Here is a 19,594-nt window from a genome sequence, read left to right as displayed (position 1 = left end):
GTGTAGATTTGGGTTTGGGAGAAGTAGTGGTAAGGAAAGAGGGTCGCTCTAGACCCGGGAGGAGCCCAGGGTATGGGCTGAGGAGGGATTAGCACAGGCCTAGGAGCCATTAGCCCAAGACCAGAAATAAAAGGGACAATTACTCACCCAGGCCGTTGCCCTGGTCCCCTGTCTCCATGGCCTTGCTTATCAGTAATGTCCCTACTCATCTCCCCACCCACACACCTCCCCACCAGACCAGCGTCCCCCCCACAGCTCAGCTCCTGACACCCCGACCCCAGCTCCTTCGGCAGGGCCCCCTCTGCCTACAGAATATCCCAGAAGCACTGTGCCGCCAGAGCCTTCCACCCTGTGCCCAGCCTCGCATCCAGCTCACTGCTTTCCTTGGGTACCCGATGCCCCCAGCAAGGTGCCCCATTTCCCAGCTATTGCATCGTCCAGGGATGAGGTCCACCCTCTCAAGGTCTCCCCATCCTTCCATGACGGTGAGTCCAGCCCCTCAGTGGCCTGGCCACCTTGCCCCTTGTCTCTCCCGATGACTCAGCGCGAGCTGCTTGCTTTGCTCATTCCTCACGCACCTGTTTGATCTTCCCCGTTGGCTGGAGGAAAGGCTTATTAGTCCCTCATTTTCTGTCTTCCCCATGCATCTGGCCCCGAGCCTTGCCCACAGGCCATCGCTGGGTTTGATGCAACAGAGGGTAGATTACATAGCGAATTCACCACGCACTGTGGGGACCAGTTTCTTCCGTACCTGGCTTGGCGTCCTGCGGGTCAGAGGCCCAGGGTGCCTCCGTTATTTAGCCCCAGTTCTTTTCCTTCCACAGCACTGCTCTGCTTCCTAAAGTAGCCCACCCTCAGGACTGGATCCTCTTGTAAAGCAGGGGAGCTGGCCGCATATTCAGTGCTGAAACCAGGTCATTAACTCTGTGATGGGGCTGCCGGGTGGAGAGAAGTTTAAACCTGAAGTGATTCTCCCCACTGCCAATGGAGGGGCAATCAGACACGAAGATCGGGCACCTCTGAAGCCCTAGGGAGGCCACATGGATTTACAGGCAGTCAGGCCTCACCCAGCTTTTGGGGACCATGGCTGTTTGGTACAGGAAGGCACATCTGCAGTACAGTTTGGTATAGCAGGTCACAGTCCTCGGTGAGGACAGGGAGGGAGAATTGTCTACGGTCAGAGTGGCCTCACCTCCCATCCACAGGGGTCTTGGGACCTGCTGCCCACTTGGGGCTCAGGCTGTGATTTGGCCACAGAATGGGTGGGTCTGCTCCTCATTACAGCTCATTAAAGGTCACCAGGCACCTGCTTTCAGATGGCACATGTGCAGAGGGACACTGGGAGCAGAGAGAACAAGAGGCGGGGCAGGCGGGGAGGGCAGTCCCAGGCAGCCCAGGTCCCATCCTCATCTCACACCAGGCTGCAGGTGTCACCACCAGCAGCCTTGAGAGGGGGCCAGCAGGTGCCGTGCACTTGGATTTGCCCGTCACTTGTGCCCGTGGCACTTGGAAGATGCCTGGTCAGAGACATCTTCTCTATGCTCCTTGAAGTAAAAGAGAAAAAGGAAAAAGAAAAAGCAGTGTCCTTTTATGATATCTGCCCCAAAGCCTGGCTCGGAGGCAGAGGGCAGGATTCACTGACCTCACCGATCAACACTGTGGTTCTAAGTTCCAGGATCAATATTTTAAATCTCTTTGCCTGTAACAAGGGGCAGGGCCACTGCTTTGCACAATTCCAGGGGCATCTTTTATTCTGTGTGAAGCTTTGTGACTCAAGACTGTAATGTGAGGAGTGCCCTGCTGGAGGTGTGTAATACCCCAAAAGTGGGGTGGGGGGACAGAGAGGAAAGCTGGAGGTTGGCTCCCACTAGCTTCCAGCCTGTGAGACATGGTCGTACTGGTGACTGGCAGCAGAGGGCGATGTTGGTGTGTGCACAGGCAGAAAGAAGTACTGTCGGAAGGTTGTACTCTGTGGTTGTTATGTTGTTTGAAGGGGGGGCTGTTAAACTCTGTCTTACTCAGTAACATTGGCTGATTTTTGCTGTTGTTTGTTGCTTTGACTCTTGGGTCCTTGGCTCCCCTTCTCCAAAGGAAATAACATTCTGGGGCCTGAGAGGAGAGGCTTAGTTGACTAACACAGCGTGCTTCTAAGATTATTACAATTTGACTCGCAAGCCAGGGAGCCAACACTCCTTGGGTTGCATTTGAGCAGGTCTTTTCTGGACTGTGCACCCAGCATGTGGAGGATCCCTGGCTCCTTGCAAAAGGACTAGAGCCTGGGGAGAACAGGGGTCTGGGATTTGGGCTTCCGGGTTCCCCTTTTCATCACTGATTCGGTCCTGGGATGAGCCTAGCAGCTCCCTTACTCTGAGGCGTGGTGAAAACAGGTTTTCTGCTCCAGGAACTGGTTCAGGTGCTGGGGTCCTTAGGCAAGTTCCTTAACATCTCTGAGCTCCAGTGTCCTCTGCAGGAAAAATGGGAACGCTAATGTTGGCTGCTTTAGAAGACCTGGTACACAGTAGCATTTCGCAAAGGGGAGTTATTTTATCAGTAGAGTGGTCTGGTGAACCCAAACGGAGCTTGATTGAATTCCTGTCCTGTGTTTTACCAGCTATTTGTCATCAAACAAGTGACTAGGCCTTCCTGAAAACCTCATTCCGTTATCTGTTAAGAGGTGACATTCTAACCCACAGAGTTGCTATGAAATGCAACTCTGTGGGTTAGAATGTCACCTCTTAACAGATAAGGGAATGAAGTTTTGGAACGCACAGGCTCAGCAGCCATGGCTCACGGGCCCAGCCACTCCGCGGCATGTGGGATCTTCCCGGACCGGGGCACGAACCCGCGTCCCCTGCATCGGCAGGTGGACTCTCAACCACTGCGCCACCAATGGAAGAAGATAGCATGTAAACTGTGTCTAGCACTGCTGGGTGCTTCATGCTAGGTGCTGTATCTCTGGGTTTCTGGTCCTGGATGTGTTCACCTGACCTGCGGTCATGGAGGACCAGCTGGCAGAGTTCTCCCTCGGGCTGGGCCTGAGCTGACCTCTCCTGCCCGCTGCTCCCTCCAGCTTTGAGACCTTCCCACTGAGATGACTTTTAGAGGCCTAGAACTCCTCAGATGGAGGCAGGGGTAGCCTGGCAGGTGGAGAGGGTACATGGCAGTGGGCCGGGGACAAAGATGCCATGCCAATTTACATGAAGACTTGAGAAACAAACCAGTGATTATTGTAGTATGAAACAAACAGCTATAGAATCAAAGAAAGCGCAAGAGCCCATGTACGTTTTTAAGGTAAAGCACAGCCTCTAAGAACATCCCAGGCTTGTGGGGAGCTTCAAGCCACGCCCTGGCCGCCAGGTATGCGTGCTGGCATCTGCCTGCCAGAGGGGGCCATGGGGAAGAGTTGGAGGCGTTCTGGGGTGACTGCCACTCCTGGGGGGTCCTGTCTAAAACTTCATGCTTCTCTGGGGGTGTCTCCCTGCCCCTGAGGCCCTCACCTTCCTGGCACTGCGGGGACCCAGCGGGATGGAGGGCTGCTGCGCCGTTGTCACTGGGGAGCTGTGTCCCCTCCCCCAGCCGGTCAGTCTCCAGGCAGTCAGCCTGGCTGTCAGCCAAGGGCAGGTTAGCGGTGTCCTTGGGAGCCCGGGAGCTGCTGATTTATCCCCGCAGTTCAGAACAGCCTGTTTCAGCTCCAGCTCGCTCTGAGTTTGGCCCAGCTGCAGGGTAGTTTTGCTGGCTCTGGCCAGGTCTTCGTTAGTGACCTTGGGCCAGTCACTCCGGTGACCAGGGCCTCCATCCCTCAGCTGGGCAGACGCCCACAGGACATCGGGCAATATGGGCCTGATGGGCCGATAAGGGCCCAGAAACCTCTCTCCGAGGTGGACATTGAAGAGGGACTAGGTGCTGGGTTTGAATGCAGGCTCACTGTGAATCTGGGGCATTAGACCTCTCTGAGCCTCACTCTCCCATCTCGAAAAAGGGATGGGAATAAAAATGTCTACTTTTCAAAAGTTACTATGAGGACTGAGTAAAATGAAGTGTTCAGTAGCCATCACTACTGGGAACTATTCCTATTAAGGCCATGATGGCATATCTATGTAGGGAGGAGGAAAAAAAAAGAGAAAAGGAGGGTCCTGGGGCAGAGGCTACAAAAAGCCTTGGGCCAGACAGGGGTCCTGGGGAGGGAGGTGGGGCCTGTCCAGTGGCAGTGGCAGGTGATTGGAACAACTGTCCACCTTTTGGTGTGCGGAGCTGCCGTGAGTCTTCCCCACAGGAGACCATCCCTCTCTGTGTGGTCCAGAGCTCTGTGGCAGTGACCGCAGCCCTCAGCCTTCACTTCCCAAAGTGGGGTTCCCAGCTCTGGCAGGAGGGTCCTGCCTGTGCTTGTGTGGCCGCCTCTAGTAGCTTGTACTCTGTTGCCCCAGGAAGAGGCCACTTCAGTTCTGGGGTTGGTTGTGGTCCAGTCTGGGGCCAGGTTCTTGCTGAGCCACTTGTTATTTTTGATAACCACACACCTGTTAGGACATACACACACACACACACGTGCGCACACACACTCTAGCAAAATGTGCTTGAAGAACTCACAAGGGGAGGGTCTCCTTGACGTGTGACTTCCCGTAATTTCCGAATAGTTTATAGTCTAATTCCCTCGCTAAGCAAATTAAACCTCTTAAGGTAACGACCAGGTGGTCCAGATAGTAGCTGCGTGTGCGGACATTTGTAAGATTCAAACACTGGTGGGACCAGGCCCATAGTCATTTGCAAAGGCCTGTAATCAAGGCAGAAGCAATTACTTAGCTGAGCAGTTCCCCCTGGGACCTGAGGCGGTATATCAGGCGGTGATGAGTCCACGGATTATCTGTCTGCCTGCCCCGGAGGCCTCCCGTTCAGCGGTGCCTGCCCACCCTCCCAGAGCCCAGGCTCTCAGTGAAGGCCTCCTGACATCTCTGGAACCTGCATACTGGAGACCTTTCTGCCTTGGGAGAATCTGTTTGGAACCAAATAGTTGCAAATCAGCCTGGGAGTCAGATGGCATCTGGGCTGTGGGAACATGGTCCCCAGGCAAAGAGGGATGGGGTGACCTGGGAATGGGAGATGGGGGCAGCTTAAAACACGCCAGCTGGCAGCAACAAGTCCCGTTCTCTTAATCACTGGGGCTCAACCTCCTGCCTCCTTTACTTCCCACCCCCAGCCATTCAGGTACCGAGACACGGGGTCCCACCTGCAAAAGGCCCTCTCTCTCCATTCCCACTGCCTCTCTCCTCTCTCGGTCCCCTGTCACCACACCTCTGCACTGCTGGAAGCTTTTCTAATAGGCTGTCCTTCGCCTCTCAATCCCCTCTCTGCCAGTCTATGCCTTCCTGCTCCAGCCCATCTTTGACCACGTTGCCCCCATGGCTCCTGAATCTCCCGAGCCCAGTGCTCAGGAACCCGTGGCCTGGCTCCACCACGTTTCCTGCTGACTCTCTGGCCGAGGTCACACGAAGGTCCAGGGAGATCCAGTCTCTGACTTGTCGATCTGGCTCCTGGGGTCTGTTGGTGCCCCTGGAAGCGCCACTTTCGGAGAAGCCACAGACCAGCCTTGGACCCTGTGGCGGGCATCATGGGTCCATGCAGCGGGCTGGCCAGGGGTATGGTGGGAGGGGGTGGGATGGGGCCTCTGTCCCCGAACGTCCATGCTGCTGCCTGTCCCCGTGTCTGCTGCACCACGGTTGAGAATGAGTCCTTAGGCCTTGAAGGGCTCAAGAATCAACAAGCAAGCTGCAGATGCTGCGAGAGGGCCAAGAGCGTCCATTACGCAGGGTTTCTCAAAGAATGGTCCATGCCACAGCTGTACTGGGGTCATCCGTGTAGGGCTTGTTAAAAGTGTGGGTTCTGGGCCCAGAATCAGGAGTCTGGGGTGGCTTTTCTGCTTCTAAGCAAACACCCCAGGTGGCACTTCTGCACAGAGTGATTTGGTGACAGCTGGGCTAACACCTTGGCAGAGAAGAATTAGTCTGGAGTAAGGGGAGCCGATTAGGTGCCTAGAGGAGAGGAGTGGGAAGGAGGGACGATGTTGTTGGACCAGCTGGCAGGCTGTCCCATCTGTGAAAAGGGAATAATAGCAGCTACCGATAAGGGCTGTTGTGCGCTTTCAATGAAATAGCACACGTGAAATCCCCTGGTGCATACTGACTGCTTAATGCATGTTCACACCCTTGTAGAAGAGGGTCAGATCCTACACGTCCCATTGCCTCTTGGGAAGCAAATCTCCCCCCAACAGGGAAAGTGGGGAAGGATGGCTGGGGGAAGGGAGAGTTGGGCTGTAGACCTTTTTCTGCCACTAACTGGGCTGTGTGACCTTGGGTAAGCCCCTGACCCTCTCTGGGCTTCCCCAGTTTGCTTCTGTGTTAAATGAGGAGGTTGGACTAGGTCACTGGTTCTAAAGCTTTTCCCATTGTATTCATCTCAAAGTAATATTGAATGCTTGTTGAAAAGAAAAATATTATATTAAAAACAAAAAACAGAGCCTGAGGGGCAGTTCTGGTGGGCCTGGGAGCTTTATGTGTGAGTATGTGTATGGGGGAGCTGTGTCCGTATTCTCTAAGGCTCTAACATTCTCCGGTGTCAGGCCTTCTCCAGATATGGCCCCCGTCTATGTCTGGAGAAGGCTGACCGTTCTGGGGCAGAACTCTGTGTGCCGTGACACGGCTGTGGTGGTGATATATGTTGGAAATATTGGTACATACAGTAACAGTAAATATCAGCGACTTACCTGTCAAGTGTGGTGATAGATAAAAGAAATACATGGAGGGAAGTGTCAACTGGGAAAAAAATATACAGCCAGCAGTAAATCACCACCAAGCAATTAAAGCATAAAATTAAGTTGTGTGGTATTTTGTTTCCTCGGGACAGTCCGCACTGTGGCAGCTCCCACACATGGGAGGCTGGCATGGGCCCTGGGCTGGCTTCCACTGACTGCTGTCAACGGCCCAGAGAAAGGAAGAACATTGGGTTCAAATCCCAGCTCCACTGTCTATGGCTGTGAGGCCCCTGGCACATTTCTTACCCTCTCTGAACTTGTTTCCTCATCTACAAATGGGGGAATTGTGCATTAATGCATACCGTAGGAGTGGGTCATTCACTACGTATGACCAAATAGTCACTAAACACATATCCCGGGCCAGGCACTGCTCCAGGCACTGGGTCCACTGGTGAACCAAACAGATCCAGCCCCGCTGTGATGGAGCTCGCCTTCTAGAGAGGGGAAAAGACAATACGATAAATGAACGAAATGCACAGTACATCCATGGGAGATGAGTGCTTCAGAGAAGGGAAAGGAAGTGCTGGGGTGGGGTGCAGGGGAGGTGGTTAAGGACTGCCCCCTGAGAAGGATACATCTGAGGGGAAACCTCTAGAAAATGCAGGAGTGAGCCATGTAGATATCTGGGGAAAGAGCTCCGAGCCCAAGAAGCAGGCCGGATGGTGCAGGATCGTAGAGGCCAGTTAGGGGACTTTGGCTTTTACTCTGAGTGAGAGGGGAGCCCCTGGAAGGTTTTGAGCAGGGGAGTGAGATGGTCCGACTCAGGGTCACTGTGTGGAAGATAGACGGTGGGGCAAGGGCTGCAGCCAGGGGATGCTTTAGGGGAGCTGTGGGCAAGGGGAGAGGGTGGCCTCAGCTGGGGAGGCAGTGGTGGAGGCGGCGAGGGGTGGTCCAGTTCTTGGCATAATTTTGAGTGGTGCCAATGAGATCTGCTGACAGATCAGATGCGGGTGTCCGAGGCTGTTGGCCTGAGCAACTGGAAGAATGAAATCACCCTTCTCTGAGATGGGGAAGGTCACTGGAGGAACAGGAACATTTGCAATAGATGTTTGTTTGAGCAAACATCTGGTTGCCCGTGAAATTAGGGTTAAAATTGGCTTTTCAATTCCTGTAAAATGTGCTGTTGGGATTTTGATAGGAATTGCATTAAATCTGTAAATCCCTTTGGATAGTATTGCCATATTAACAATATTAAGTTTTTAAAGCCATGAATATAGAATATCTTTCCATTTGTCTTGGTCTTTTAAAATTTCTTTCAGAAATATTTTGTAGTTTTTAGTGTGCACGTCTTGCACCTGTTTGGTTAAATTTATTCTAAAATATTTTTGATTCTTTTTGATGCTATTGAAAATATTCCTGTTCCTGTTCCTGAGGAACAGATGTTGGGATCTGCATCTGGATCAGGAGTTTGGTCTTGGGCGTCCAAGTCGAGATGCTGAGGACGTCATGGGATGCACCCTTCTGGAGTTGGGTGGGGAGGTCTGGGCTTGGAGGTGGAAGTAGAATCCCCAGGGGTGTAGGGGGGACAGAGAAGAGGTGTGGGAGGTGGAGAAAGGGCTGTCCGAGGAAGGAGCAGACCCAGGAGAGTCGGGTCCTGAGACCAAGTGAGCGCAGCGTTCTAAGGAAGAGGGATGGCCGATGTGGTAGAAGGTCAGGGAAGATTAGACCTGACCACTGGACTCAGCAATGCCGGGGCTGCGCTGACCTAGTCAAGTGCAGTTGAGGTTGATTTGTGGGTGGCATCTTGACTGGAGCGTGTATTATTCAGGGTTTTCCACAGAAATGCAACCAACAGGGTGTGTGTTGTGGGGGGTGTATGTGTAAAGAGATTTAATTTAAGGATTGGCTCACATGATTTTGGAGGCTGAGAAGCCCCAAGATCTGCAGTCAGCAGGCTGGAGACCCAGGAGAGTTGATGGTGTAAGTCCCCATCCAAAAGATGGCAGGCTCGAGACCCAAGAAAGGGCCAGCATTTCAGTTCGAGTCTAAAGGCAGGAAAAGACTGATGTCCCAGCTCCCGGCAGTCAGGCAAGGGGAGTTCACTCTCACTCTTGGGAGGGCCAGCCTTTCTGTTCTCTTCAGGTCTTCACCTGATTGGATGAGGCCCATCACTTTGAGGAGGGCAATCTGCTTTACTCTGTCGACTGATTCAGATGTTAATCTGTCCAAAACTGCTTCCAGACACACCCAGGAAAATGTTTGAGCAGACACCTGGTTGCCCATGAAATGAACCATCGGAGTGGATTCAAGAGAAGACTGACAGCAGGGGCATTAGAGACCCTGACTAGAGACCCGTCTTCTGAGGGATTTTGCTCTAAGGGGAGTAGAGAAAGGGCTGGTAGATGCAAGGAGGTGTAGGGTCAAGAGAGGTTTTATTTTTTTAAGTGGCAGAACTATTGATAATAGCGTGCTGTACGCTGCTGGGTAGATGTGATAGAGAGGGGAAGTTAATGATGTGGGTGGCACGGGGGCCAGTTGCTGGGTGAATGATCTTATTAGGCAGGAAGGAGTGGACTCTGCGCCCAGGCGGGCGGTCGGCCTTGACCAGGAGCACAGCCGAGTCAGCTATAGGAAGCCGAGAGACCTGGGCAGGTGGTGGCGGGGCGGGGTGGGGTATGTGTGGATGGGACAGTGGGAGTGCCTGGCAGGCCTTTGCTTAGAGTTCTGTTTTTCTCCTGGAAATAGGAGGCTGGGCCACCAGCTGAGATGGAGGATGAGGGGCTTGAGAGAGAGAAGGCATGGGAAGGTGGGAGGGCTAATGCACTAGGGAAGTGCCCTGTGCTTTCCTGGGCCCTCTTGAGGTCCAGAGCCTGAGTTTAAGGGGAGCCCAGTCAGGGAGGTGGTATGTTTCCCTCGGCGCTGTCAGACGCCCGGTGCTGCATGGGGGAAGCGGAGGACTGAGAGCGGGGCGTGAGTTCGGGCTGTGGGCGCGAGAGGGATTCCTAAGGTGGACCACGGAGTCTTTGCTGGGTAAGGGGGGGACGTGAGGCCACGAGGGGAGGGAGGGGCAGTGAAAGGGGCCAGGTTGCAGGGCTGTGGGCGTCGGGCTGCTGCGGGGACTGAGCTGGAAGGACAGGACGGTGCGAAGGTTGGAAGTTATCCCTGGAGGCGCCGCAGTTCCTGGTGACACGGTCCGGGGTGGACCATATGGGCATGAGTGGCTGAGGAACGGGGGAGGCCATGCCTTTCAGGAGAAGAGGTCAAGGAAACGAGAGGGCAGGGGCAGGAGCGACTGCTCTGGGGTCACGGACGCCACTGAGAATTACGGCAGCAGGGATGGTGAGCCAGGAGGGAAACTCGCCCCGGGGTGGGACGTGGGCCGGGGTGACAGTGACTGCCCCGGGGAGGCAGTGGTGTGGCCTGAGGGCCGGTGGCGAGGATCAAGTGAGGTTATGTACCACGCAGGCACACAGCAGGTGCTTGGTAAACGGGAGCTACTCTTTAATTGTGTTGGTGACCAGAATATGGTACCTGGCCTGATGGTAGGTCAGAACTTAAAATCAGGAATGTGCTGGAACATCTGCGGCGTAGGATTTACATGCACCTGTTTCTAGAAGATATGGTGCCTGCCAGGCCTGCCTGTCACCCTTCCTGCAGTATCCAGACACCCTGAAGTGGAGAGCAGGCCAGGCAGGCCTGTCGAGAGCAGCCGGGGTGGACAGATGAATGGGCAGAAGGAACTCAGGCTGAGCGCGGGAGCAGAGGGGGAGGCCACGGACACGGGCCTGGCCCTGTTCCCAGGGTCGGGGGCAGCCCCTGAATGTCAGCCATGACGTCTGGTGCATTTCCGGAAGCCCAGGCCCCTCACGCCTGAGCTACAGGTGCAGGAAGGTGTTGATAGGACCAGTTGGTATGTTGAGGTGACCCCTGGGGGGGAAGGCTCTTGGGGCAGCCCCGCACCGCAGGCCTGGGAGCCGCACGCTCGGCGGCTCAGAGCAGCTGGGGATGCTCGAGGGGCACAGGGCCCCTGGAACTCACTTCCAGTCCAGAGTAGAGGCACCACGGCTGGCTGCTCCGTGATGCTTGCTGCCTTTGACGCCCACCGTGTGCCAGCTGTGCTGTCAGAAGCACCGAGTTGAAATCCTGGTCCTTTTACTCTGCCTGTGTGAGCCGAGGCCGGCACCTCACCCATCTGAGCCTCAGTTTCTCATTTGTCAGAAGGCATCCTAATCCCCGCCTTCCAGGTTGGGCACTCAGGAGACATCTGTGGAATGAGTGCAATGATGAGAGCAAAGTGGGGTGGAAAGTTTATGTTTTCGTAAACTTCGGGCCTCATTTCAATGGGGGGTTCAGTTCCCTTCTTAGGAGAGCTTTTGCCAGGAGCTGCAGTTCTTACGGTGAGTGCTAATCCTTCCCCTCCTGCTTCGGACACGTGTTTGAAGGAGCAGTTCGTGCACTCATTCCTTCCTGCGTGCATTCATTCACTCCTTCGGTGGGTCTTTGTGGCTTGCCTGCTGCTCGTTGGGCAGAGATAAGAGCATTGCCAGTGATGTTGCTCCCAGAAGGAAAGTAATGTTAGCCATTAGCAAGTCCTCCCTTGTGTTTTCTTTGTCTTTTGGATCAGCTCCAGCTGCTTTCCCCGGGGAGCCCGGCTGTCCCTGAAGGCCTAGCAGGCAGGGCTGACCAGAGAGAGATTGTCCTTCTGGTGAGCAAGGCCAGTGCAGTTTGCACCCGAGCGGGCAGGGCCCTGCGCACAGTAGGGGCTCAGCGATAGGATGAAGGGAATGCTGACTAGAAAATTCCTCGGAAGCCTCTTCCTTGGCCAGTGTCCTGCCCCGCCCCCACCCCCAGCATCCTTCAGATTTGGTAAGGTTGGTTAGACTATTGGTTCTGTGTAGCAGCCAGGTGCACAGTTTTACCTCGTTTTGGACCCGGGAGTTTTAGCCGCGGCCATCTCATTATTGCTCGTCACAGAACAAGTTGTGTAGCCTCTCCAGGCCGTGGCTGCCTCACCTGTGACTCTGGCTGGTCTGAGATCTGGACACTCAGGACAGTGTCGTCCTTACATCTGCAGCCCCACAGGACGGCGCCTTATTCTGGGCCCGCTGGCTCTGACCAGAAGTTGGGGTGGGGAGCCCCTCAGGACTGGGCCATGCTGGGAGAGCCCTGTGGGCCCAGGGGGTGCACGCAGTCCCCTCGATGAGGGTCCCACTGGCCGTGCTCCAGGGGAGAGAGGTAATAAGGGGCAACTTCCACTTACCATCGGTATAAATCCCACAATCAGGAAAATTGCTTCAATTGCTGAAAAACGCCGGTGGGAAAGTCCATTTATTTTTCATTTTTCTTGTGCACTTGCCACCCTCATGCATGAATCACTGTCGGTATGTAGATTAAATTTATACCCTCGTTATCTTTCATGTCTCTGGGGCTCTGGTGTCAACTAGGTTTCTGGTTACGGAAAGCCACAGCCTGCTTTTTAGTGGGGAGAGGATGTGGCCCTGCCTGTGGGCGGGGCCGCTGCAGGGTCTCCACTCTGTTCTGGATTCTGCTCAGCCCTCCTCCCACCCCCCCAGCCCCCCACCCCACCCCCGGTCTCCACCCCGTGACTCGGCCACAAAATAGGACTTGCTTTTTGGAAAACTCTAGTTCTCTGGAGCTGCTTCTGCTCCAACCTTTGCAGCAAAGGATTTGGACGCTTGGGTTTCGGTGGTTTATTTGGGAGGGTTTGCAGTGAGCAGGATTGTTTCATTTTGAACACCTGCTTTGTGAATTGGCCTGGACTGGATAGCAAACTACAGGCAATTTGAAAACACACTCTAGAAACACATATACAGGCTTCCTTTCTCTTTGTCCTTCACACACACACACACACACACACACACACACACACACACACACACACACACACGTGCGCGCGCGCGCTGGGTGCCTGCCTAGCTTGAAGCCTGGTTCTCACCTGTGCTCTGGGAGGTTCAGAACCACCTAGGACTGACAGTAGACTTTGTTCTCCATTCTCAGATTTAGCCATCTCCTTGCATCATCTCTAAAATCGTGGTTCTTTATTCACTGATTTATTTTTCAACAAACTTGATCTCTACTTTTCTGGGTCCTGGACTTGAAATCTGATGAAACCCTTGAAACCCTTTGAAAATTTGTTGAAAGTCCAGCCCCCCACTCCTGATGCACAGTTTTGAAAAACTCGGGGGTGGTTGACAGGGCCTGTCCTGAGCTCCAGGCTGAGAACCCCTGCTCTAAAGAGGCCTATTCCCATGCATGCCACCGTCCTCCCAAAACCGAGGGGCATTCCAGGAGTTCAGAAGCCTGGGCTCCTTCCTAGCCAAACAGCTCAGGCCCTCACACCCCGACACCCTCCTCAGATCTAGTCTCAGAAAAGCAGTCCCTGGGGCCACGCTCCTGGCTCTTTCGGGGTTACCCATCTAGACTTAGAGAACCCCACTTCTCTCTGTGACCCCATGCCCCCGGGACGGGGCTGAAGCCGCAGCTGGCCGTGCCTGCTCCAGGCCCCTGCAGCCCCCGGCAGGTATCATTACTGCACAAGAGACCCATCATCCTGCATTAATCTGGGATTCATCATGATAGCCATGACCATAATTAATTTATTTGGTATTAATGGGGATGAAATATGTACTGTCCTTTCAGGGGAAATCAGGCTGCCTATAAGCATTAGTTAAAAGGACCATTAAAATCAAACCTTCCCCAGATCCATTAGGCAAAGTCTCTCATCCTGAAGAAGATAAAGTCCTGCTGTGTGAAATGTCATGAATAATTAGGTTGATTGCTGTTTGAAACTCTGCCCCTCCCTCCCCAACCCTCCCACCTCCCTCCTGCAGCAGAGCCCCCCACGCACCCACCGCTTCATCGTCACATCTGCACTGGCCCCCAATTCCCCTCTGGCCTCTACGACCACTGGCGTGGCTCTGTGTGTGTGGCCAGGACAGGGAACGGGGCTTCAACGACCCAGATGGACTATAGTTGCAACGAGTCTACGTCTCTTCTTTTCCCAACCTTGGGCCCGGGTGGTGGGCACCTTCCTCTTGCCTCGGTGCTGCTCCAGAAAGGGGTTGAGAGGAAGAGGTCTGAGGCAGCATTTTTCAAACTGAGGTCTGCAGGCCCCGCACCTCGAATGGTGGCAGGGGTATAAAACGCAGATTCCCGGGCTCACGTCTCAGGGGCTGTGTGTGGGAAGGGGACGGAGGCTGCTACGGAGGGTTTGGTGTCTGCCGGATGGAGGGGAGAGGCAGGAGAGAGGACCCATTGTAAGAGGCCCGCTCTGCGGCCGGAGCCCCACGTGGACCCTGGCGTGTGGCGTGTCCCAGCCACACGGGCCTCTCCCGTGGGGAGCATTGGAAGAGGCGTCTCACCTGATGCTTTATGCACATGGGTGCACACAGTTGCCCCGTGGGGCTGGTCCTCTAGGCCTCACCATCAAGCTGAAGAAACCAGGAGGCAGAGGGGGAAACTGCCTGCTCAGTGGGACCTGGAAAGTCCTACAGCCCTGGGTGAACTGACGAGCTGTTAATCGGACAGTTGGGTGGCCCAGGGGTGGAGGCCCATGGACCCCCCGGAGTGGTGGGGTGGGGGAGGGACAGATGAAAAGTGCGTGCAAGCCAGACCCCGCCTCCCTGCCCCGCACTCTAATCCTTTCACGCTGCCCTGACAGGCGCTTCGGCACAAAATGCACGGCCTGCCAGCAGGGCATCCCCCCGACCCAGGTGGTCAGGAAGGCGCAGGACTTCGTCTACCACCTGCACTGCTTCGCCTGCATCATCTGTAACCGGCAGCTGGCCACGGGGGACGAGTTCTACCTCATGGAGGACGGGCGGCTGGTGTGCAAGGAGGACTACGAGACGGCCAAGCAGAACGGTAATCAGCACGGCCCCTCCCCCGGCCTCCGTGCCGGCCGTGCCCCCTGCCCTGCCCGAGTCCGGGCTGCCCACCCCTCGGAGCCCTGCTCGCCTCCTGCCTCCTCTAGAACCTTCCCAGATGCCTGCAGGGAGGGGGAACCCCCAGCCCCCAGCCCTTGGCGCTTGCTGCTCCACTGAAGCATCAACCGGTTTCCGGCTGCTGAGCGCCTGCCTGTCTCGCGCGCCAGCACGTTGGCTGGGGAGCAGCCGAGGACCTCGTGCCCGTCATCTCGAGGCCCCTCCCTTGGGGCGGGGCTGGGAGGGTGCCCCGTCTGCAGTGGAGCTGCTCGTCAGTTTCACATTTACCTCTGCACCTCAGAGGCTTAGGTCAGCAGGAGCCCTGGCATTGGCCTAAGTCACCCTTGGAACGGGTCAGCTCGTATTTCAGTTAACTGTATTCTGTTTCCCCTCTCAGACTGTGGGCTTCTCGAGGGCAGGGACTTAGGGGTGACGACTCTTGTGTCTCCCGAGCCCCTCATAGGGGCCAGTCTCCTCGTTCGGGGAGACCCAACCGTCTCAGCCACCTGCTCCCGTGCACCCCGCCACCCTTCCCTGGCCACCTCAGGGCCCTGTGCACGGTCTGCACAGAAGCTCGCAGCACAGGCTGAGACTGATGTCGGGCCCCAGCCTTTAGTAACCACCCTGGAAAGCCCGCCTTCGCAGGGGCGGCCTGGGCAGCAGCGGCTCCTGCCCTCCAAGGCCTTGCTCCTGGGCAGCCCTAGGTCTTTCCTGGGCCTTCCCAGGGCCTAGAGAGGGCTCGGACCCCTCCCCCCCATTCCCCAGCGCTCCCCGCAGGAAAGCCAAGCCCGACTCCCCACCTCCTGCAGCCTCACCTCAGGCTTCTCGCTCACGGCTGTGCCCTCCTCCCTGGCTCCGAATACGGCATTTGGCCAAAGTCAACCTGGGAATCTCAGGCGCACAAACGCGTGAAACGTCCAAGGTCATTTGCCTTTGACTAGAATTTTTATCGACTCAGGGTGTTACTGCGGACCGCTTTTGTTGACGGCTCTGGGCTTGATGAAAAAACAAAGGAGCAACAATTTCATGTATCTCCTTCCAGGTCTTTCCTCGGTCCCCACATATATATTGTATCCATACGATCAATGCATGGAGAAATTAGTCTTTCGCTAACGAATGCAGTTCAAGGGTTTGTGGTGGTGAGGCCGTGGGAGCCGAGCTCCGCCTGGAAGGGACAGCGCGGCAGGGCCTCCGCTCTCTTCTGCCCCCATCCCCAGAGTTCTGGCGCTTGGCATGGACCGCCCTTCAGTCTCTTCTCCTCTTTCTGGGGCCTCTGCAAGCCTGCTCCCAGGCTCTTTGCCTTAATGTATCCATCTGCTCTGGCCCCTTAAAACTCACTCGGTGCAGTTACTTTGGAGTCAGTTATGGTGTCACAGAAGATGAGGGATAAACCCTCAGCGCAGAGGGACTCAGATGCCCAAGCTGCCCGTGCAACTCTGATGCTCTTCACCAGAGACCCCAAGGATGCAGGCCACCCCCAGGGCCAGCAGCTGCTTCTCGCCATCAGAGGCCTCCTTTAGACCCTGAGCACGTGCAGCCTGGCGTCCACTGCTGCTGTGGATGGGTTGAGAGAAAGGGGAGACCAGCTGGGGAGGCAAGAATGACCCAGTGGGGCTAACGCTCTTATGGAGGATGCTTTGCCCCACAGCAGACCTCTGTAGGATGGTGGAAAGACACCGAATTTGGCCTCAGAGGTCGGTGGGCATCTCTGCCGGGTCATGCGCTAACTTGGGGGTTCCCCCAGCAAGTTGTGTACCTGGTTGAGCCTCAGCATCTCAGCTCCATGGGGGTGGGTCAGAGCACCTGTCACATAGGGCTGTGTCCTGAGGTTTCCAGAGGCTGACACTTGTGGAATGGGACGTTCCACGAGGGAGAAACCAATGTGGAAAAGAAATGCAAACAGTAGGTGAGATCTGTTGTAGGTTTGCCAGCAGCTGGGGCTTACACAGTGTTTCTGGTCCGTTCCTCCCGCCTCTGGCTGTCAGTGAGGCAGCGGCCGCTCCATCCCTTGAAATCTGGGTGCTCCTTGGTGCAGCAGGGGCCTTGGTCTGCTGTGGGGCATTTGGCTCTCTTTTTGTTTTAATTCCTCCTTGCTAATCTAAACCCTCTTTCAGGCTTAGATTCCCTCCCTGGTGCTACCCAAAAGACTGAATATCAGCTATTTGTATCTTGGTGTGAATGATTTTGTTCATTTGTTAGTCTCCCTGGATATTTGCATTTTCAATATAATGAGGTGGCATTTTGTGCCAGGGACAAGTGCTAGGAGACCCTGCATAATTCAAAACTAACATATTTTAAGACTAATTTTCCCATAGGAATTAATGTAAAAAGTCGGGGGGCGGGCATGTGTCCTGGGAGCACCTAAATCCATAACCAGTGAAGTGTATCTTTGCCTTAATGCTACTTTCAATTTTCTCAGCACTATCTCAGTCCCTCCCAGATGCTCTCTCCTAAATTAACAGCCTAGGGTATCATGGTCTTGCTTGGCCTTCCTCATAGCGTTTTATCACATTTAACTTCCCACCAAAGTTATTGGTTTTGGGTACATTTTTCAGCACGAGTACTGCCACCACTACTTAGTGAATACTCGGATGATACTGTTATAGGATATAAAAAAGATTTTAAATTTTAATAACACTGAATGTTAAAATAACAGCATAATAGTCCCCACAATCGCAAGAAGAAAGTTCCGCGTACGTAGCCAGCCATGCGGAACCAAGGGGCCACCAACCCAGGGTGACAGGGGTTTGTCCCAGTGGCGCTGCCATCTGGCCGTGGTGAGAACAATCTCTAATGCACTAGGCCAACCTATTTTGAAATTAAGCAATTCTCGATGAATTGAAAAAATTTTTGGTGGTTTCATTATTTCAAATTTTGTACGTAAAGACCGTATGGATATTTTTTAAGTGCACTATTTCGTATTTGCATCAAGTTCTGTCATGCTCTTATCTCTATAAATACGGGCAGACGCGAGTGATTCCTAACAACAGAATTTAAAGAATTTTGGAGGTTTTCCTCAGTGCGTGTGCCTCAGTGGCTCTGGAATCCTTCCCCCTGGCCCTGTGTCCAGGACTTGAGTGGTGGGCTTTGAGAATGACAGTGCTCTGCTGGGGAAGAAAACAGCCCAGGGAGGAGAGAGGACTGGGGGCCTTGTCCCCCCTCCGCTGTGTGCACGATCGTTCGTAGTGTGAGCCTGGGCTTCATGTCATTAAGGATGACTTAATCCTACAACGTGCCACCCACCCAGGCTTCAGAGGGGCGAGGGGACTTGCCCACGTCACTCACTCAATGAGAATGGTGAACCCAGGTCTTCTGACTCCAAGGAAAACCTTTTAGAATTGTTGTGAGGCTCGTAGGCACATAAAGCTCTTAGATCAACACCAGGCACACAGTAAACACTTAATAAACATTAGCTATTATTCTTGTTGTTCCTAAGAGAGGGTTTTCTTGGGTGGAAAGGAAGAAAGGTAGGAAGATAGGCGTGGAGCAGACCCCCTTCAAAGTACACGTGTGGGAGGGGAACAAAGAACCCAGAGGGCCAGACGCAGCTGCCCATTCCCTCTTGCTCGACTCCGGGGGTGCTAGGCAGGGAACGGAAGTAAGTCTAAGTGCTGGGAGAGGAACAAACCACTTACACCCAGTGCCTCTCTCTGTGTCTGACTCTGACTGAGAATAAACAGCCTTTGACCCACAGGAACTTGATGCTCAAAATCCATTGAAGACAGTTGATCAATCAGCATGTTGTCCAGTGGTTTTTGTTTTTTGTTTTTTGTTTTTGTGGTACGCGGGCCTCTCACTGTTGTGGCCTCTCCCGTTGCGGAGCCCAGGCTCCGGACGCGCAGGCTCAGCGACCATGGCTCATGGGCCCAGCCGCTCCGCGGCATGTGGGATCCTCCCAGACCGGGGCACGAACCCGCGTCCCCTGCATCGGCAGGTGGACTCTCAACCCCTGCGCCACCAGGGAAGCCCCAGACCAGTGTTTTTCAAAAAATTTTGACTATGATCTACAGTAAGAGACTCATTTTATGTTTCAACTCAGCACACATATTCATACAGCAAGCATTGATCAAGTTTCATGAAACAATACTTGCTCTAATCTGCCTCATCCATCCCATCCCAACCTATCCCATCTCATTCCATCCCATCCATTTTATTTCCTCTCTTAGTTTTCGATCAACTAAATTGACTTCACAACACACTAGTGGGCTCTGACCCATAATTGATGAACACAGCTTAGGTGAATAGTGAATGTACAGGTCACCCCTGCTATGAGCCCAGGGCTGTGGAAAGGCAGCGAAGCCGTGGGTGGGACCTGGGGAAACGGATGTTCCTGATGGGAGGAGGGGCAGGCGTCTGGGGGAGCCCAGAGCACAGACTTCGTTCTGGCTCCTTCACCTTTGCAGCCTTGGCAGTAACTCACATGGTTGGCCAGTCAGAGTGTTTGTCATGATGGGGAAATGCATGGAATGGTACACCTTCAGTGTGAGGAAAGCCCCTGTGTGGCTGGCTGGCAGGGGAGAGGCAGGGAGCTGAGGCAAGGGGGACATCGTCCTCACTTTTCAGTGACTCAGAGGGCCTGTGGTGCAGGCATGGGCTCCCTGGGGTTTGGGACCCCTCCCCTTTGGTATTCCCCCATTTTCCCACACTCTTGCCCATAGCAGGCAAGATTACACAGGGAGAGGAGGAAGGCGGGTTGAGACCCAGCTGCTTCAGATGGGCTGGACCCAGTAAGAAGTGTTTTTCATTGCAGATGACTCAGAGGCCGGAGCTAAGCGACCCCGGACCACCATCACGGCGAAGCAGCTGGAGACATTGAAGAACGCCTACAAGAACTCCCCTAAGCCCGCCCGGCACGTGAGGGAGCAGCTGTCCTCAGAGACAGGCCTGGACATGAGGGTCGTACAGGTGA

At 54.5% G+C, this 19,594-nt stretch overlaps 1 protein-coding gene across 1 annotated transcript in view; it reads left to right on the top strand.

Moving 5' to 3' along the window:
• LHX4 (LIM homeobox 4) overlaps window positions 1–19,594 on the top strand; it is a gene marked incomplete at its 3' end in the record, with an annotated part of 42,452 nt that overhangs the window by 19,739 nt on the left and 3,119 nt on the right. The window contains exons 3-4 of the mRNA XM_082614744.1: window positions 14,424–14,626; window positions 19,436–19,590. Of these exons, the coding sequence (XP_082470870.1) occupies window positions 14,424–14,626; window positions 19,436–19,590 (358 nt within the window). The remainder of the gene's footprint in view (window positions 1–14,423; window positions 14,627–19,435; window positions 19,591–19,594) is intronic.

This window comes from Mesoplodon mirus, assembly GCF_964341445.2.
Source record: "Mesoplodon mirus genome assembly, chromosome: 3".
Lineage (NCBI taxonomy): Eukaryota > Metazoa > Chordata > Mammalia > Artiodactyla > Ziphiidae > Mesoplodon > Mesoplodon mirus.
The sequence above is the reverse complement of the archived record's forward strand: the minus strand, read 5'-3'. Positions and strand labels throughout refer to the sequence as shown.